At 35.8% G+C, this 21810-nt stretch overlaps 1 protein-coding gene across 16 annotated transcripts in view; it reads right to left on the minus strand.

The window, feature by feature from the left end:
* Nucleotides 1-7071: 7071 nt before the first annotated feature.
* Nucleotides 7072-21810, minus strand: part of DOCK9 (dedicator of cytokinesis 9) — a 112578-nt gene continuing 97839 nt past the window's right edge. For 7 of the 16 annotated variants that reach the window (XM_027880357.1, XM_027880352.1, XM_027880348.1 and 4 more), the window contains exons 45-55: nucleotides 20665-20771; nucleotides 17028-17150; nucleotides 16554-16667; nucleotides 16292-16297; nucleotides 15857-15892; nucleotides 14917-15063; nucleotides 13892-14102; nucleotides 12959-13149; nucleotides 11622-11722; nucleotides 11275-11413; nucleotides 7072-8304 (exon numbers count right to left, since the gene is read on the minus strand). In XM_027880357.1, coding sequence (XP_027736158.1) covers nucleotides 8182-8304; nucleotides 11275-11413; nucleotides 11622-11722; nucleotides 12959-13149; nucleotides 13892-14102; nucleotides 14917-15063; nucleotides 15857-15892; nucleotides 16292-16297; nucleotides 16554-16667; nucleotides 17028-17150; nucleotides 20665-20771 — 1298 coding nt within the window. In that variant the 3' untranslated portion in view covers nucleotides 7072-8181. Of the gene's footprint in view, nucleotides 8305-8820; nucleotides 8829-11274; nucleotides 11414-11621; nucleotides 11723-12958; nucleotides 13150-13891; nucleotides 14103-14916; nucleotides 15064-15856; nucleotides 15893-16291; nucleotides 16298-16553; nucleotides 16668-17027; nucleotides 17151-20664; nucleotides 20772-21810 lie in introns of all 16 variants that reach the window. The other 9 variants (XM_027880351.1, XM_027880350.1, XM_027880343.1 and 6 more) reach the window with 4 other exon arrangements.

Genomic DNA, 21810 nt, shown 5'->3' on the forward strand with positions numbered 1-21810 from the left:
CAGGAATGTGCTGTTTACATCAAGACCAGGAGGCCTGAGCTCTGATAAGGCCATGGCAGGATGACTTGTCAGCAGAAGGCCTGAGGTCTGATAGCAGGAGGATGGCAGCAGGGTTCCAGCACAGCATGTACCAGTCCACTGCTTGTTACCCCAGCAGGAAGAAAAGACCATAAAGTTACTGAAACAAGGAAACACAAAAAGATAGCAATCCTCCCTATGGTTTATGGGTGATGAGGTAAGCAAGGTTATGATGGAACATCACATTATACTAGCTGAAAGATATAAATACCTGGGTGGCCCTCTGGTTTAACCCTGGCTGGGAGCTTAGCCCCACACAGGCACTTCTTCATCCCTCTCCCATTTGGATAGGTGAGAGAATTGGAAGGGTAAAAGTGCAGGAACTTGTGAGTTGAGCTAGTTTAACAAATAAACCAAAAAGGCCAAACTAAACACCCTAAAAAAACCCTCCAAAACCAAACAAACAAAACCAACAAAACAAAACAAAAAAATCCCCAAACCAACAAAAATGCTGCCAAAATCCTAATTGCTCATTGATGACAGATGCCCAGCCAGTCCTCAAGCAACTGCTGCCCTGGCCAACCTCCCTCCCCTTCAGTTTTACTGCTAAGCTCAATGCCATATGGTATGGGATAACCCTGTGGTCAGTTAGGGCCAGCTGTCCTGGTTGTGCTCCCTCACAACTCCTTGTGCATCCTTAGCTTCCTCTCGGGGGGGAGGGGGGATGAGAAGCAGAAAAGGCCTTGACTCTGTGTAAACACTGCTCAGCAATAACAAAAAACACCCCCAAGTTATCAACACTGTTTGCAGCACAACTCCAAAGCACAGCCCCATACCAGCTACTGTGAAGAAAATTTAACTCTAGCCCAACCAAAACCAGCACAATAAAAAACTTTAGCACTGCAAAGGAAGAACCCCTGCACACATGAAGAGTCTCTAATTTTATAGTCTCTGCAAAGGAGGATAGCAGTTTGACCAGACCTGTTTTCTAAATAAGCTTATTTTTGTTCTTTGTTATTTGAATCTCATAATAAATCTCCCAGTGTGGTGTTTCACAACAGTACCATGGCAACAAGTGTATCATCAACCCCCACATGCTTTCTCTGATACTGGAATATGAACATTATTCTGAAATTTCTGTGCTCAGAGATCTCTTTTAACAGAATGTTGGCACACCAGCACCTTTCAGTCAACTCTCACTATGCCTTGTTTCAGTTTTTAGGCGAGCAGATACTGAACACATGATTAAAACAAACTTCCTGTTGGATTATAAGAGAGCTACGAAATATATAATTATCTTCATGCAAAAATATGTCACTGTTTCTCAAGACAGAACATAACCACTTCTAACATGTCTTCACACTTCACAATTTGACATTTGACATTAGTAGTGGAGCTAGCAGCTAGCAACTATTTCAGCAAAACACCTTAATATCCTCATGTATGAAAGATAGATTTTTCCAATCAACATCCGAAATTCCTTAGTGAATTTCTGTATTTTAATTTCTATTTCCTCTTTTCTGTATTCAAATATTTTATTTCTTTTTCAAGTGTCAGTATTTCATCACTATCCTCAGCTTGTCAAAAAGCAAAAGCATTTCTTCTTTTGCTGTCATAACTTTGCATCCATCCATTTCTTTAATAAACATGCTGATCAGATTTACCTATTTGCAGGGGGAATAAAATCTATATTTTGTGTTAGAGTTATCTCTGCCGGTTGCTAACAAGTATAGTCAAGTTTTGATCACTGGTTCCTAGACACACACCAAAACACAATATGGTAATTATTTCATTACAAGAACCTGAGATCCAAACCAGCTGTATATTGCTAGATACCAGGGTTTTCTGTAAGTGTGTTTTACTATTGGTTGTGAGTCATTTTCCCTGCAGATGTGCATCATCCAGTTCTGAGGACACAGTTTAACAACACAGCCCTCCATAAACACATTGCTGCCTCGTGCTTTACCAGCTAGTGCACTCCTTCATTTCTATTTCTGTTCCAATGGTTTGGAGTTATCAGTATCTCTAAAACAGATAACAAACCATTTTAGTTTAGGGTGTCACCTCCCCTATCTTTCTCAGGTAAGTGAAAAATAAAATAAAGTCACATAATTTCTCTAGGCACATTCAAATATATTTTTTTCAAGGCTTTATTGTGTATTATGTACGTATTTTCATAGTCTCCTAGCACACTGTGATGAGAAAATATTCAGCTGTTCTAAATTATGGATGCAGAACAAGGATCCAACACTGCAGACAGTGAGAGAAAAAAGCTATAAGCAATCTGAAAAAAAACCCCAACCTCAACAGGCTGTTACTGATGAACAGAAATTTTCTTTCCTGTCACAGGCCTTTTAAAAGTCTCGGTAGTTACACTGACAATTCTTTCATTTCATTAGACCAATTACAAAAGGTGTTGGTCCCCTTAGTGCCTTGTTATTGACTGCTATGGTTAATGTGGCTACTAAACCTTCAGGTAATGAAATACAGCTCTGGATTTGTCCCTCCCCAAGCAACGTTCACAGAGTCCGGTCAGCTATGGAATGACCAATACGACCTTGGGAACTTCTTATCTCTTGCATTTACAGTCCAAGGCACTGAAATAAAAATCACGTTACTTACCAGCTCTATCAGAAGTTTCACCTCTCTCTTGGTAGTTGTGCTAATAATGTTGACTGGAAGAAAACAATGCAGTCGATTTCTGTTCAGATTTCTTCCAGGCTTCAGAATCCTTTTTTTCAAACACTAAATGCCAACTCAAACTTACTTATTCAGTGGCTACCAGCATTTTCTTATATAGTCTGATAACCATTCTAGACCAGTAGGCATCTTCTTTCCCTCATACACTTGAAAAAAATCAGATGTCTCACTTTCATTAATTTGAAAACTAAGTTTGTGTAAAGATGCTTAAACCTTGTACCAATTCTTAAAATATTAAATAGAAATTAACTGATTTAAAAGAATATTTATTTTGGAACATAAGTCTCAGCTGCAATTCTGCCAATTTTGTTCACAATTTTCACGTTCCCCATCCTAATTTGTCACATCAAACATTCACATTTTTGGGAGTCTGATACCACAGTGACAAACACAAACAGGTTACACAGCAGTAGCTACAAAACCCACCATCCCAAGAAGCTACACTTGCCATTCAGGTATCCAGTGTCAATGAATCTTACAGGACAGAGACACACACATAAAAACCAGAGATGGTCTAAGGATTCAGTGAAAGTTGATTTACCTAAAGCCCTTTGGCCTCCTCTTTCCTGTCTTTCCAGCTAGCTAATCCGTAATTGCACAATCCAGACACTAAAAAAGAATCATGCAACTAAAAAAACTCTCAGTGCTTTTTCATCATTTACAACAAGCAGTTAAACAAGCAGTGTAGCATTCCCAAGGAACTTTACTAATATCAGTCATATCTTGCTTTTGCAGAAAAAAAACAACTGCAAGTTTTTCATAGAGAGAAGAAAGCAGAAAATGCCAGAAAAATGCCAAAAAAAACCCCCAAACCACACAACCTAATATCTGCTACAGTTAACTTGAGTGGAAAATACTGCCTAGTCACTAGATATAATTTAAATTATTTGTGTCAAGATCGAAAGATATTTAGGGGCTAAATGGCTTTTAAATGACTCATTATACATCCAGTATAATACTACAGAAAGGAAAAAGCCACCGCCAAATATTTAAAAGGTGTTACAAAGGTCATTTTCACAAATATCCCTCTGTCCAAGAAGTCCCAGGATCCCTAGTCTTATCCCTCTGTCCAAGAAGTCCAAGTCCAGATCCCTAGTCTGAGCACAGTTAAATACAGAGTTTTTCCAGGAGTCTTCATGAAAAAAAACCACAGGAGTCTTCATGAAAAACCATAGGAGTCTTCTCAAACTTCACCAGATAGCCTTCATGACAGACAATGTCTTCTAGGTACTGAAGCCTTCTCACAAAGAAACCAAAGATAAAAGAAACTGAGTATAAGAAAAAACCTTGCCTGACTTACTAGACTAGGTGTTTTTCTTAAGAGCCAGGCTCATGTAAATACACTATTTTATTTGAAATCATTTCATTTAATTAAATATTATTTTAAAAAATATTTATAACATTTTTGTTAGGTTTAATTTTCTGCTTACCCGGTCCAGCGTGAGACCTAATTGCAAAGACCGCTGAGACCCTGTTACAGGCTGCTGTTGTGTAACTGTGGCAACAGTAAAACACAGCATGCTCAGCACCTTGAAACAAGATTTTGGAAGCATCTGAATGGGAGAGGCCCATTTTCATGATTTGTCCCTACACCACTCATCTTTAATTTCCTTAAGCTCAACTCACAACCTCATTCCTCTGACTTTACTTGCTCTTCCCTGCAGTACACGATATTCCGTGTCAGTACAGACTGCTACAGCTGAGTGTTGGGTCTCTTGTCTAGCCAGTGTCTGTTTGTATGTCTTCAGATCTGGAGACCCTCTCTTCCCCTTGAGGTTCCCAAATAGTGCTCAGTAGGTATCTGTCAGGCCCTGGCAGAGTGGTAAGTTATGACATAGCCAGGGCATCCTTTTTTTCAGGTACTTGATCACTTCCTTCAAGATCCTGCACCTGTTCAGGGAAGGCCCAGGCTGTCGGAGGTGACAACCCCTGTAGGTACCTGCCCATATTCTCCCACGTGCCTTGCTACCCATACTGCCTCGGGACGTACCCCTGTGTGATGTTCCTGAGTAGTTGATTAACCTTAGGAAAAGCTGGAACCGTTTTCTTGAAACATGCTAATAGGAATATTTTAGTTACCACAGGTTGTTCAAGGTACCGAAGAGTTACTGTAAAAAGGGAGAAAACATCTACCCCACAGAAAAAGAAGAGGGAAGTGACATTCTTTGTTTCATCCACCAATCGGCTCTTGGAGGAGAAAATGGAAAATGTGTAATTGTTCATTGTCTTCATGAGATGGTTCCTGAAGTACAGGGAAGGCAACAGTGCAGGGCCCAAATACCAGATTAGGCTCAAGGCCAATTCTTTCATCATAGTTCTCCCAGGCAAAACACAACCAAACAATACACTGCACAGCAAATGGAGGAAGTGAAATTCAGCCTTTGACAAGCTCTGGAATTTGGTGTAGAGCAAAAAAATTAGGGAGTATGGCAGTGATTAGATAAACCAATGCTATCAACAAGTAAATCAACACTGCAATCACCAGCTGTTAAACAGATAATAATTATCAGTTCCCTCTAACACACTATGGTCAATCTCTTATATCAAACCCTTCAAGCTCAACACCTTTGGGTGCCAAAATGGACTATTGTGGTTTAACTTCACCCAGCTGCTCAGTCCCTCCTCCACAGTGGGATAGGGGACAGAATCAGAAGGGTAAAAGTGAGAAAATCTGTGGGTTAAAATAGGCAGTTTCATACGTAAAAAAACCTCAAAACAAAACCAAGAAAAAGAAATTATGCAAAAATCCCTCAACTGGTCACCACCAGCTGACCAATGCCCAGCCAATCCTCGGGGAACTGTTGCTCTGGCAAACTTTCTCCATAGTTTTTATTGCTGAGCATGACATGATACAGCATGGGATATCCCTGTGGTCAGTTGGGGTTAGCTGTCCCAGCTGTGTCGCCTCCCAACTCCTTGTGCATCCCCAGCCTGCTCACTGGCACGGCAGTGTGAAAATCAGAAAAGGCCTTGACTGTGTGCAAGCGCTGCTCAGCAATAGTCAAAATATCCCTGTGTTACCAATACAGTTTGCAGCACAAGTCAAAAACACAGACCAATCCCAGCTACTGTGAAGAAAATCAACTCCATTCCAAAACTACCAGAGTCCAAGTCTTTATAAATAAATTAATCCATATTGGATACTTAATTTGCATGTTACAGAAGTAAGAACAGAGAAGGGAAGCTGGTAGAGAAGGAATTATTCTGGAGGTAAAACCCCACAGTTATAATCTTAGTATATCTAAAACCAAAACAGTGGAGGGTGTGTGCATATAAATGCATCACATCAGTTTAAGTCTACAGACATTTTGTTTATAGAGTTGAACATGTGTTAATCATTAATACAACCCTAAGTAAACCTACAGCAATATTTTGTCAGCTACAGTTAGTTGTTTCTCATAGGCCAACTTTCAGCAAGTAAGCAGAACAGTTATACATATATTTAGATGTGTGTGTATATATATATTTGTGCATATTCAATTCTGAATACATACTACATTTATGGGTTTGTTAGCAGACAAAGCTCCATCAATTTGAGGTCTTAGTACAAAAAGTGTTGCACAACTGTAGGAAACTGTCAGTTCTGCTCCCAAGGCAAAGGGGAAAAAGTTAGAAAAAGGGAAGTATTTGAAAGAAGCCGTCATGATGTACACAATTTCTATTAATACATGAATGCAGAGATCTTCCTGAATGGCAAAACAACTTTACAGGATATATTCTCCTAATAATCAAATACCTTTTGAGGTAGGTGTTCCCACACAGATTTCCACAAATGAACAAAAGTGTGAAGCATATAGGGCAGAGGGGAAGAAAGGGGTCTGCCTCTTAACACAGCATTACAGGTTCACTGTCTAGAAGTGTTTATCTCTGATTTTCTCCTTTTTAAGGAAAAGGATTTTAAACAAACAAAATTTTTTTCAGAAACATAATTGGTAAAAGCAATTTCCCTGCCAGGATGAGCTGTTTTGGAAAAACCTTTGATGAGTAATGGCAACGTACGTGATTCACGCTACACTACAGAAAATGACAGGAACCTTATGTCATAAGGAATAGATGATTTCTACTGTCATGTGATGAAAAGTTTTGAAGACTTCCTAATATTAACTGTTTTAGTGAATAACAACCTGTAGTTACAGTAACATGGTACTTGTGTCAAACGTGATGGACTCAAAACTGATGTCTCAACTAATAACCTAAATTCCCTTTGCTGACAAAGAATATGAAGTAAACCCTAGAAGTGTCTGTATCTCATCTCATACTCAAGCTGCAAAAAGCCATTTTTTTTGGATCAAGCTTTCATATTTCCCAAATGTCAGGGATAAATCTAAAATTAAAAACCAGAGCACACAGTGAGAAAAGTAACTACCTTTTTCCTTTTAATATAGATGTAATACAGAATGTTTAATTACAGCAGGACAGTGCTTCCAGTTAAATAAAATTAAAAACCTTTATTTCCCCCAAATATAAAATTACTAAATTAATGTCTTAAAAGAATAAGAATATGGAAAAAGCTTTAAATTATACCACCATTTACCACAGTAACCATGATTACCAATTACATACTCCATTGCTTTGGCAAAAAGGTTTTTTTTCTTTTAATAACTGCATATAAACCTAACATAGCAAAGACTGTATACATCTTTATATTGCACTTATTTATATACAGGAATAAATGAACTGTAAAGTCTGCATATACTTGGAATGAGCAGAGTTTCAAAATAAACTGAAAGCAGAATGTAAGAGCTGGTATGAATATTAAAAAAATTATTAGAAATGTAATACATTTATGTACAGACTGTATGGACTGTATTAACAAACAATATGTACATAACAATTTACTACTATTGATACTGTAGTATAATTCAGTGTTAATTAATACAGACCTTTGGTTGTATTTAGTTGTTGAGTAAGATCTAAGCTCACATACCTCCAAAATGCAACAAGGTATAAAATAAAGCACAACAATTTGCCAAATGGTACAAAAACTACTATTGTCAGTTCCATTAAACCCCAAAAACTAGTGTCTCTGTCAAGCCCCAAAATAGTTCTTGTACTAGGAATCTCTATGTGCCATACACAAAAAAGAACACCTGAATGTTACATATCTGCAAAATTACATCCCACAACACTTTTTTTTTGTAATGTGCAATTCATTTTAATAATACTTTCTAATGAAAAACAGAAGCTAACTTCAACTTTATAATTTTCCAACACGCACTTCTGCAATGACATTGTGAACACTTTTAAATTTCACCAGCAAGATTAAAAAATATATGTGCGCCTCTCTTACCCTAAAAGACTATTACCAGTAACTGCTATTTGCTAAGTGTGCTCAGACATTCGTATGAATTATGCAGCTTGCACGTGCCCAACATTTAGCTTCAAGATCATCCTGAGTTTGCACACAAGGAAGCAAATCCACAAACTCCGAAAGAAACGAACATACTTTCCCTTACAAAACAATCATGCAACTGAAGAAGAACTGGGCATCCCATGAACTGCTGTGCTTGTTGGAGTCCCACTTATGGCGTTGAAAATGTGTAGCGAGTTAGGCATGACATTGGCCTTTTCTTCAACCGGAGTAATCTTAAAAGGAAAAACACGTATTTACCAAAATGTTACGACATGAGACAAGCATTTATAAAACAGCTGATCAATTTCATGATTTGCTGCTTATCAACTCAGCCTCCCAGTACTTTCTTAACTGCACAGAACTTCTTAAGGCTGATTACTCTATTCAGCCACCCTCTGCTAGGCAGGGGCAGTAGTTATTTCTCCAATATCAGTTCTCCTAATTTAGATATTACATTGTCCTCTGTAGAGGATGCTTAGATATTTTCTCTCATTCCTCCTTTTAACTTTCAGAAGGAGGTTCACAGTGACAAAAAGCTCACTTTCTGCTCTTTTTGGGTTTTCTTTTTTTAACCTTAGAGGTATGATTTGAGTATTTCTTTCTTACAGAAAGCTCCCAGAGCACCAAAAAGACTTAATGCTTAACAGCTGTAAACATATTGATGCTATGATTAGAAATATTGTAAAAAAAAATCTAAAAAAGGAATTATTAGACAAACTAAGAGAACAGAAGCAGAGAAAACTAATTACCATCCCATCTGATCATATTGGCAAGCAGCAGAAGAGAAAAAAAAAAAGAAAAATCTGTTAAGATTCTTTTATATATATTTTAGAGCGAAACATTTGCAGTTGTTAAAAACGTTGTTAAAAAAGTTGCAATACAGCTAATGGTTTATTCCGTGACATTAGAACAAACACTGCAGAGCTATTTTTCCCAGGAGAGTAATAGGCAGGCACATAAAGATGACATTTTTCAAGATTTCAGTGAAAGAACCTGATGTTTCTAAGCCTTCTGGGGAGTTTTTAAAATTACCTACTTCAGGGGAGTCTAATTTTAAAAAAAGCAAACGACAAAACCCAAAACCACAAAACCACCAACAGCATTGCATATTTTAATTATTTACAACTAATTACGTTTGTATAAAAAGAACACAGTGGTAGGCTAATAGTACACATTACAGCAGTCAATGATGTACTTTCATATTTTGCTCACCCTATCTTATATATATCAGTTGTTTTTCTAAAAGTAAATGAAGAGAAGAAGGGGCAATGTGATTTACTCCTGAAGTTTCAGGGATGATATGTTTTTTCTTATCATCAGTCTTTGGAAATTCATACACTTTAGCATTTTTAAACATCCAAATCTAGCTCTGACTTCAGAGTATTTTTTCTTATATACAAATTGTCATTATATTTTTTTACTTTTTCCTACGCCACAGGAATGCTAATCTTGCCTTTATCATCAAATTATTTCACCAAAACAATAGCCCTTCTCTTCAAAAGGGGTATTCTGTACAGCTGTCTAATTCTCTGCTTTTCAATAAATCACACTGAAATATAGTCAAACTGTCCCATTATTGTCAGCTAAGCAATCTCTTTTGCTATTTTGTGGATCTTTCAAAACTGTTTTTTTCTACATGAATATCTGAAAGATACTGGTTTTTATGAAAAAAAAAAAGAAACAAACACCCAACCACACGAATTCTGGAAAAACAGTATCACTTCCTATTAACTTTGTTTCACAATATTCTCTATCATTTGGGGTTAAAAAGAGTTAGTTTTGTCATAAGCTCTTCTCTGTGATAGGGTATGAAAACAGGAGAATGAAAATAAAGCCTAAGACCTTGCCATATTCATGTGCTTCATCATAATAACGTATCACAGAGCTACTCATAGCACAGTACCTGAGAAAACCATGTCAGGAAATAACAAAGAGCAAGAAAGCACGTGAAGTGAACTTTAGAAAAGCTGCGCATTTCTGAACAGAAAAATGTTGCCATAGAAGTTTTGGACATCACCTAAGCAAGAGTAGAATAAAGGCAAATCTCTCAGACAATCCTACAGATAAACTGTTATTTCATCAAGTTGACTAGATTTTTGAGCAAGTATTTCTTAGATAATAATAGAGTAATTTAGAGATGTCAAAAACTAGTAAATGGATAAAGTCACTGAACACCTAAAGGACGCTATCCTGAAAAAAAAAGTTTAAATGCCAGATAGACTGAATGCATCAGGCAGGTCTTAAGTTTGACTTTTCCTGCACAATTTGATTTCTGAGTAAAGCCTACAGTTTTTTTTGTATGGACAAGAGAAACTGAGAGCTCCTACTTCTATCAACCGATTGTGCAGATTAGGATGCACCGGTTCTTAGACTAAGAAAAGTTTCTATTATGAACATACATCTAAGGAAGTCTTAAAGACTTATGTTTGAAAGGTAAAATATTATCAGAAAACACAGTTATTTCTTGTGGGCCAGAATTGTAGGTCTTGAGGGTTAAGAACTATGAACCATTCTATGGCTCTGGGAAAAGGTTATACAAATAACAGTGGATGAAAGAGAAGGAACCTGAAGTGACGAATAAAAATGCCAAGAAGGCAGGGATCAAGCACGAAACTTCAGCCTTTCCTGTCCTCCTGGAAACAATATCTTTGCCTTTAAAGTCAGGAGACATTTCTACTACAGCACCCAGATGCAAGGTCCTACATCTCGCTACACAAGAGTTCTGCTTTTCCTTCTCCCATATCTTTAGCTTGTCAGTAGTGGGCTTTCCTCAAGAAATGTACTGAAATACCTCTTGAAAGATGTAACTCTGTTGCAAAAGTAATTGTTTATATCTCCAAAATCTAATGAAAAAGGCTGTTTTCAGATAAAATCTCCCTACAGTTACCAGGAAGTACAGACTAAAATTAGCTTTTTGGGTCACAGAATAGAGACCTCTGCAACCACACATATGAATTTAATTAAATTTGAGTTATCTTTACTGTAGTTTTCCTTGCCTATGAAAAAACAGGCTGGTGCCAAGAAAATTCACAAACAGAAAAAAAAATAAAGGCCACAATTTCATGACATGCTTATTCTCCAGTAGAAAGAAAAAAAGGGAAACAATCCTTTTGTATAAAGCATTACATACATTTTTTCCTATTGCTTTCACACAACAGTTACATTCTGAATGATGGTATGTATAACTTAATTTCAGCACATACTTGTTCATGCATTATTTCAGAAAGCTCTTTTGCCATTTCTCTGTAGTTGGCCTTCATTTCTTCTTGATATTCCAACTGGTCTTCCTTTATAAGTCGTTCATTTACACCTAGAGCATGGCCACAGGCTTCAACAAATTGCCTGATTTAGAGAAAATAAAGAAGTTCTCAGTTAGAAATCCAAAATATTGATTTAAAATGTCAGTTTAAAGTATGTTTTAATGCAATCAGAACACTGTAAAAGTTAAAAGTTTTTAAAAAATTCTTATGGTATGAGTCTAGAAAGAAACGTAAACTTTTTCTTCCCTTTCCCCCACCCCCCTAAAAAAGGCAAACCTACCACACCATACCTAAAAACTTCCTTTAGTAGCTTTACTTTATTGTCAGGGTATCTCTTAGTGTTTGTGTCATCTAAGAAAGCTCTTGCATATGCTAATGGACCAGCATTAACCTAAAAAGAACAAGAATTAAAAAATACTCAGTTTTCTGACATTGCCTTAGCAATAACAGGTACTGCAGGTGTCTATCGGATTTTACTTTCTTATGAGAACACACTGATTTCAAAAAAGCTGGACTTCTAAACCAAGAAAACTGCTAGAATTGAAACATAAGAGCAGGAGTGGTCTCTTCAGTTATCTGTAAGAACCTGTCCTGGCACAAAGAAACTACTTCAGTGATGTGGCAAAGTAACTGCAGATACTGCCCAACTGTCATCTTTGCTTACAAAATTAGGGTGTGAAAATGAGCTAAATCTAATACTGTTTGGTCTGTGTATCTATTAAAAAGAGTTTTTCAAGCTGAAAATTCTGCAATAATTCATAGATGTTTAATTGCGCTCTTATGGCAGCTACATGAAAAGTGGATTCAGTGAGTTCTGACTCATCCCTATTCCTTTAGATTAACAGTAAGAGCCCCTCCCTTCTTATCCCAAACACTAGCTGACAACTTGCTGATTCTGAAACCTTGGCTTGGTTTTTTTCTCTTTTCTGTTCAACGCGAAAACTGTTCATTTCAGATGACTGTGCTTACAGTTCCTTTGTTTTGAATCGGTTAAAAATAATAGAGTGGCACTTTTATCACTGCATTCTGAAGATCCTCACCATATTGATTTGTACATGTTAAAATTACTGTTTTAAAAACACTGGTTTTTTTTAAAACATTTCAAAATTATTGGTTTTTAAAACCATGAACTCTATTTTGGGGAGCCTGAGGGTTTTTTTATATGTTCAGTTCTTGCTTGCCTTAGGCAAAAAGAAATGTTGCACAGTGAGATTTTCTGCTACTAACTTCCTCCTGTATTTTGTCACTCTCTATCTCCACAGGGATCTTAACAAAACATGTTGGACCCACTGTGGGCAGACCTACAGCTAGGCCAAATATGTTCATTCACACTCCTATTCATCCACTATTTTGTCGTAGTTTCAGCTTTACACCAAAACCTGGTGGGGCTCAGACTTCAACAGATTCCAGAGACGAATCTTAATTCTTTCATGTAACTGTCTACGATCAGTGTTTATGTGACACACTTTTAGTGTTTTTCCTATTCAGGAAATAACTGCAAAAAATGAGAATATTTCTAATTTAGGACAGTCTTCAACATACAGAGTAGAAACTAATTATAAAATCCTACTTATATAATTTTTCAGCGGCAGAAGCAAACGAAATAGCTGCATAGCAAAGGTCTTACCTGAACACTGACACTTCCCTGTAGTTTCAGCTGCAATTTGATCATATCTACTTCAGTTGAAGAGCAAAGCTGCCTGAGTTCTGCAACTTTTTTACTCATTTCATCAATGGCTACTTCAATTGGGTTTAGATCAGTATGGTGCTGGTACATAACGGGAATGCGCTTTTTCACATATGGGAAACAGTGTATAGCTATGGGCAGAAACAAGTTTACTATAGTTAGGGACAGGTTTTTGTATAAGGTGTGTTTTGAGAGAATCTTATGCTAAAATCTCATTTTGATGTAATTAGCTGCCCAATTTAATAACCTATATATTATTATAACATAGATATATTATAACATATAATTAGAAATACTAATGTACAGGGACACAAAACATTGAAAATGTAAATATGTACACCTTTGCATTCATTACAGCAAAGATCATTGTCATTACTGCTATGAACAACCACAAAGAAATAAACCACTGGAACTTAATTCATATGAGAACTGTAAAAAGAATTGCTTCGCATTCACATATCTCAATAAGAGAAGAATCAGAAATAGCAAAGCTGTATTTACTATTTCCTCACAAGTACCGGCCATGGACAACTAACATTATAAAGTCACTTATTTGTTTTTACAACTATATTAATACAGAAACTCACACTTAACAGGGACAAAACACAAAATACTCTTTTTCTAAGAACAAGGAAAGCTAGACTCCAGATTCACAATTCTTGAAACTTAAGGAAAAAAAAAGACAATAATTTTGAGGATTCTTCATTGAAGAAACCAATCTGAAAAACCCAGTTATGGCTAAAAATATGAAAAGGATTTTAGTTGGTAGCTATAAAGGACTTTATTAAGTGAAATGGAAAAACCTATGCAGAACAGAATTAGACCATTTGATGCATTTAATGCTTCCGTCAAAGCATTCCATTCAATCAGTACCTGTCAAAATAGTCCGTCGCTTACACTGTTCTTCTACTCCTCCTTGTCTTTTACCAGCTTGAGTAAAAGGCATCTCAAACATAAAGCGACGAATGTTATGAGTCCTTTCAAAATCTGTTTTTCTTTCTTGCAACTCTTTTTCTTCAAAGTACGGAATTACATGCGTAACTTGAATATATGCATATTTTGAATCTAAATCCTTAGGATTTACCTTAAAAACAAGACAAAAAAAAAAAATCAAATAGCTACATTGTGAATAAACTGGATTTAATAGTAGTTACACAACTTTCAGAAATTAAATTTGGTCTCTTAACCTTTAAATTATTGAAAATATAGGAAATCTTCATGCCTTCACAGGGTTTTTCAGCTTTCAGTTTTTAACTATTAGGAAGACAAGGCAACTAGATGCATTACAACACATTGTGGATTTTTTTGTTGGTTTTGGTTTGGTGTTTTTTTTTTTTTTTTTTTTTTTTTAAATCACCCATGATCATTAAACCTAGTCCTTGCGTTAAGTTCTCTTCTCCTTTTAAAGTTTCAATATTGAAATGCACACCAATGCTGCACTCTCAGGCAAAGAGGCACAGAAAGCTTTGGTCTTACTGGTAGAATAAAGAACCAAAAGAGCCAGAAAATTATAATAAGAGAAAATAAAGTCTCAGGGTGAGGCAAAAATCACCATGAAGTCCAAGGTTGAGGTGTAAAAAGGGAAACATTTCCAAAGAATGACTGTGCACAAATGGGCAAGAAATATAGCTGAAGTTAACACAGAATATGATCATAATCCAAATTTGTTCTAATATACAATTACTGTTTTGAGAGGTAACTCAGAAATTAAGTTTTTTGGTTGTTCTAAAAGGCAACCTTAGTAGGAGATAATATTTCTGTCATGCCTTTCAAACAGCAGAGTTTTTAGACGTGTTTGCTTGTGTGTCAAATGAGCAAGAGACAGTGATCCCACAATATTTCAAGTGAATTACTGAAAGTAATATATTAGAATTTTTTAGAGAGAATAAAGATCATACTTTGCCAGAATCCTGAATCATTTTGACATTTTCAGATCCAAATTTGTCGGAGTAGAGTTTTTGGAGTCTTTGGGAAATTTCTGAAAGAGGTGTGAGTTTAGGCTCTTTATAGATATATTCCTTTCCATCTTCATCCTCAAAGAAACCCTGTAAAAAATGAAGTAATCAAAATCTTTGGGGAAAAAACATTTAGGGTAACGACTGAGATGGACATAATGAGTGCAGTTCAAAGGAAATATAAACATATAACATCAGTATTCAAGCAAATGTAAATAAAAAGAAAATAAAATCTAAGTAAAAAGTTTTCTTAAGAGAACAAAAAAAACAACAGAAGAATGTAAGTCTCTACTACAACATGAGTGAAAGACAATGGAAACATAGAGTTTAATTTTTTTTAAAGTTTGTTGCAGTCTTATGGTGTGCCAAGCCTTTGAGATAAGTTTCCTTCACTTTTATTTAAAAGTGAACTTGCAGCACTGTTTCACTCACCAAAACAGAAATCTTGCCCAACAGCACCATCTGACTCACAAGTGAGTATTTTGGCAATAGTTTACATTAAAAAAATTTTCGCTTTGTAGTAACAAAAAATTATTTCCAGAAAATGAAATTTAGTTATGCAAATATCTTAATTTTATGTTGTACTATATTGGTAGATACTTCTTTATTTTATTACATAAGGTTTTAAACCTGTAACTAAATGTTCAGTAGAGTACATGGAAAGTGAAACAGGTCATTGGTTTAAAACAACAAGCCATGTCTGAGTTCATGTTTGAAACCAGAAAACAAATATTTTTGTCATAAGCGAAACAGACAAAATAGAAAAGCACAACATATCATGTATAAACACAGGCTAGATTGACAAAAATACCCACACCAAACTAAGGTGAAATGCAGTAGTTTTTACTGCATTGCTTGCTTTGTAAGCAGTCACTGTAATTACCTCAACATCTGTTTCACTGTCTGTAAACTGGTATTGCTATAAAGTTATAAAAGACAACAGAATACATGTGAAGTTATACTGCTCAGAGTATTTTACAATTCTCCATGCTCAGCTGAACAATTAAGCAACTCGGCTACGCATGTAGAAAGTGTATTATTCGATACTGCGTGATACCATACAGATACAGAGGCATTCTAGACATATATTAGAGGACATGAAGCTGTCCCATACACAGCCAGAACTTTGGTTTGAAGCATGCAATATTGATGCACAGAAAAGAGTGATCTGCTCTCTAAATGGAACTTAATGTTATTTTTTTGAATTGCAATGGCTATTAATGCATACCAATCTAAGAAGCAGCCTTGCAAACCACACTGTAGCACTACAGACATTAAGTCAATACATTGCTAAGAACTGACATTATAGAAAACTTACCGCTGCCTTAAGGTAGTAAATAAAAGAAGAGAAAGGAAAAAAGGCAAACAATTTACTGAGGAAAATAATAAGAATTTTATCGGAATTGATAAATGTTTTAAAATAAATTACTGATGGTGTTCAATTATTTCCTACAAGAACACATTTCTTGTGCTTTTCATGTCATGGTATCAATACGGGTGATGAAATAGTATACCTTGTGAAATAAATTCAGGTTTTTCTTACTGTACAGAGCAGACTAACGAAAGCAAGTTATACTCACTTGTCCAAAGAATGCTACCCTGAAATAAGTTCCCAGCAGTCTCTTGCCTGTATGCATAACTTCTGTAACTTTACTGTATGCTCGATGAAGAGTGTCATATAAATGAGCAAGCCTCTAAAAATAAAACAAAACAATAACAAGGTAAAAGAATAATGCAGAACTTTGCTACCTTAAAACAACAATAAATTATGTCCTTGTAGTTAGTAACAACTGAAAACATTGTTTTATTGAATGGCAGTAATAGGTTTAGCACTTGTGTCAAAATGACAATATGCAAGAGTAATTTTTAAGTATTTATATTTAAAGAAAAAAAATTTTAATTATTTCAAATGAAAACAAAAATATCAACACATTTAAATTTCAGTTACAATTTTAATACTCTTGTTATGTGATGTCCAAGGCATCATGCAGTTCCGACTAGAAAATTCAGGATTTTTTTTTCCTGCTTAGATTTACTTATGACTAATTTAGTACCTCAAAATCTCTCCGTTTTTCATAAATGGGAATTATAAGTTTATATATGTCAGCAATGAGTTCATAGCGTTCTGCCTTCCAGAGTCCATCAGCACACTGCTCCAGCAATTCCATCAGCACATCCTACATTTGGACACACATTTGAAAATGTAAACCAATTCAGTATTCATGAAAAGCACAGCAAATAATTCTATCAAAGTTATTCTCAGTGAAAAGGGAGATCTTGCCCCACAAATATTATCTACACATCGTGATTTAAATTATTTTGGCAGAAATTACAAAGGAAACAAAACAAGACAGAAGGGTTTGAGTGTACGTATGTAATCTTTATATTTACCGCAAACAACATTTTTCTTTTAGATACTATTGAGACCTTCTTGTACCCTTTTTACATCACAGTGGTGAAGCCAGAAGCTGGCAGTAACTCCTTTTATCCTTAGAAAGGATCTAATGCTACTCTATTCTATCGCCTCCCTTTGGTAGGGGACTAAGACAGCATAAAGGCATCACTATGAAAACTCAACTTTAATACTGAAAGCATAAATTAGACTGAAAAAATGCTACCCTTATCCGTGTGCTGCAACAGAGCTTAAAACATCTCCTCCTTTCCCCCAGTCATTATGGGGGGGCACAGACTCCCCAGTGTCTTCATCCTCAGCAACCAAGTGGTGGGAACTGAAAGACCAGGGTCACTGCTGGACCACAAGGGATGTCCACACTGTTTTATGACACAAGTCTTAACTCAGACACCAGAGGGCACCCAAATGTAGCAAAGCAGTAAAATTTTGTTTTCACATAAAGAGCAAAAGCTTCAAGTGGCAGAGCTGATAGGAAGGAGAAAAAGAACACATTTCTGAGCCACCTGTTTCCATGCTTATCCATTCTCATGGGAAGAATATTTTTCCATATCAGTTTCCCTTGTAAGCTGTGAGAATAGCCTCTTGCTTTTTAATGGTGCAACTCTTAGAATAGTCTCATTCTTCTACTAACCACCTTAGGAGCTGGATTTTTTCTGGTTTGTTGATACCTCTCTTGACTTTGGGGGGTCAGTGCTAGGTTAGAGATGGGGTTCCAAAAATACGGAGTAAAAGGGAAAACCCCCACTTCCCTCAGCTTCTTGACTCAATCCTCTCTCTAATAAAATGCATCACGTAGTTGGCCTTTGTTTCCACAAAGCCACACAAATGATTCCCATTTAACCTTTTGTCCTCTAGAACTTCCAGGTCTTTCTGCAGAGCTGCTGCTCAGCCCATACTGATTTTTTGCCCTTTTTTTTTTTTCTTTGCAGGTGCAAGGCTTTGCATTCATCTTTGTACAGCTTTGAGCAGATACTGCATTCCTGTGAGGCTCTTTCATTTACCCATCTGCAAGTTAGAATAAAGCCTCTCATGGATTGTCATAGGTAAACAACTGCTTTAACAAAATGAACACAGTAGCTTTGTACAAAAAAAACCCACCAAAACCAAACCAAAAAACCCACTAAAATTAAATTTTGGGTTTTTTCAACTGGCTAGCTTAGGAAATGACTCAGGTCAATCCTGGCCTGAGAGAAAATTATTTTACAATGAGAAATAAATTAAGAATTCTAAAATTTTACATTTTTTAAATGAGAAACTACCTGAAGTTTTAAGACAAATTTCACTTAATTAGGAAGATTTTATATAAACTGGAGAATATGAAAGATGTTTTGTCTCTTTTAGAAACAAGAAGGGATTCCCCTGATCACTCAATACCAGTAATTACTCTTTTGGAGATTTAAGTAACTAGCAAACAGGGAAATCTCAAGTTTTAAAAAAGGAATTCCATATGACAGTAGTAAAATACAGCTTGAAAGATATGTTTCGACTTTCTGACTTCTGTACCCAATTGATCTGTCTTATTATTTTTTTCTTAGACAAATCCAGTTCTGCTTACATATGAATGTACTGAGGAAACATTCCATAAATGAATACGTTCCTACTCCTTAAGCAACTAGACTACCTGTTTTGAACTATTTCTGTAAAATACTAACAATCATAATTTATCTGTGGTTTTTAGTCTACTAAACCCAAACAGTTCTTCCTTATTATTACTCTTTATTACTATTATTACTTCTTCCCTATTATTACTCCTCCCACATTTTAGATAACTTTCAGAAGTTAGCTGAAAAACAGTAAGTTTTTTCAATATTTAATCAGTTAGATTACTACATGGTTAAGTTTAGAAAGGGTTGCATGCAGGGAAAAATGAAATTTGGCTTGGTTTGATCCTCCTGCAAGCTATAGAGGCTTATAATTTCACTCTTGGCTTACTTGTGTTCCAGGGAAATACCGAGAGATGGAAATAAATTTGTGTAGGGTTCAATGACCCAGAAAAAGCAGTATATTCTTTTTGCAGGGATTGACTAATGAGAAAAAGAATAAAGACGTTTCAACTAAAAAAAAAAAAAAAAAAAAAACACCAAAAGAATTTAACTCTGACAAATGGTTTGGCAGGGAAACACTGACAAGAATTTCAAACTAAACTTTCCATTAGCAGTCCTCACTAGAATTCCTACTCTTCATTAACTTAAAGCAGCTTGCATTTTCCTTTGAGTAACATACTAAATTCCATGCTGGACCAGGAGAATCAATGATTTAAAAAAATAGCACATAAATTAAAAAAACACAAACCACAAAACAATCTGCTATTGGTTATCATTGGAAAGAAAAAAGCACTACATTTCTCATTTCAAGTAATGAAAACTGCCTTCTCAGAAAAAGGCAAGTCAACAATTTCTGTAGCTGTAGAGCAATAGTACCAGAATTTAAGGCAAAACCACTGGTACCCTAGGCCTAAACCCAGGTTTAAACCACTGGGTCTTTCACCTGTTCCTCCTAAATCTGTTAGTACAGCCACCATTTGCACAGTCAAATAATTTTGTCATACAGCTTCACCACACACTAGCTAAAATACAAAAGAAAAATATTTTTATTGTACAATTATGCTTACACACCAGGGATTTTTCCAACACAGCTATTGCAAGTAATGGGCCATCCCTCTCTTCTACCAAGTATACCAGCAAATACATAGTGTAGATGTAGCTCTTCATGAGCAAGATTATTCAAAATATTTTTATATAGCCTTCTTACTAGTAAAATTTACTAGCACAGACGGATCAGCAAAGAGGTAAGGCATGAAATTTAAGCCAGAAAAAACACTAGTCTGGTGTGAGTAAAACCACTTCCATTGTTATGGTATATCTGCTTAGGGAAACGGTAAACAGCAAAAACCAGTAAATACATTTTCGTGATTGCTGGTGTACTGACACTCTAAATCAAAGTTAGTTTTAAAAAACAATAGATCTTGCTAACTCTAATAAATAAGCCACATTAATGTTCATCCAGTCAAACAGCATAAAACTCCATTTTGTTTACTTTTTTTCCAGAAGTGGTACTGAGTTGACGTACTAGTGCTTTATTTAAAATGCATGCATAAATTCTCTAAAGCTGGCACACCTCACAGGTATTTTTTATTTCCATTTTAGGATAAATGCAGTGGCTGAGAAAACAATTATTATATCCCTCATACTAGTCAGTCTCCATTTTGAAACATAAAACTTGCAAAAACGCCCAGCACTTCTATGTGCGTCAATTCTAACATTTTTATGTTTACTCACTTCATTGAAGTGAACATCTTGCATTCCAACATCCTCCATCATCGAAGCCTCTTCATCTATATTTGGTGTGATTACTCTGAAAGCAGTACAACCTTGCCTAAACATCCCTGGCATTGAAAAAGAAATAGAGAAAAGGTTACTTTTTATGAAGCAGGATAACATTGGACCATTTTGTGATTCTTGCTAAGGCAGAAGCCATGTTTAAATATACCTACCAACAAACAAACAAACAAATAGATCAATCTCCCACTGCATGATTACAATACAAGACCTCACATCACTCTGTATGTATAAATAGCTTTTAAGAAACCAGTAATGTTAATATGTGGACTCTTACCTACCAAAATAAGCAGTTTGGATCTTCCTACTTTATCTAAAACTTCAGTCTAATCTACTCCACCCTGAGTCTAAGGCAGTCAGAGTAATTTACAGTATCTCATTAAATTACCACAAAGTCATGCTCGAAGTGTGCACAGGAACACATCCTGGCATATCAATTTTTCCAGTCTAAACACTATGAATGGACTGATGTTAACTTTACAAAATGATGGCAAACCAGATTATTCAGATACAGACAAGCAGGAATAAACCTAACAAAATAGCAATCTAACTTCCTTTAGTGAAAAAAATTAGTTAGCAAAAATGGAGTATAGAATGTTTCAACATGAAACCTATCCCTTTTATCCATGCTGTTAAACTCTTCTTTCGTTACATCAGATTGTTGAATTAAGAAACCAGGATTTTTGACCAGAAACTATTAATTAAAGTCTCAAGAACAATCAGTAAATAGTACAGAAGCACAAGGATTTCCACATATTTATCTCACAGGTCCTTCCTACAAAGATTCATTCTGCTCGGGTAGGAGTCTGACCAGAAGTTTTATTTAATTATTGCCTCATACATACAGGGTTTTTTGGCTCCTGGAAATACCATAGGTAGAAGTCTGACCCTTTATATTATTAAATGGAAATAAGTCTTATATGACAGTATACAAAAATAGCAGATCAGCCAAAGGACTCACAAATTAATGCACATTATCACCATTTATCAGTTACCATCAGGCTTCCAAAAGGACATAGTAATTTTGACAAGCAACTTCATTCCAGATTTGGCCTCAGAAGCTTCTGAAATCATTGGGGCAGAGGA

This window comes from Empidonax traillii, unplaced genomic scaffold (genome assembly GCF_003031625.1).
Source record: "Empidonax traillii isolate 1590-97213 ecotype Southwest subspecies unplaced genomic scaffold, ASM303162v1 scaffold68:size1967880, whole genome shotgun sequence".
Taxonomy (NCBI): Eukaryota; Metazoa; Chordata; class Aves; order Passeriformes; family Tyrannidae; genus Empidonax; species Empidonax traillii.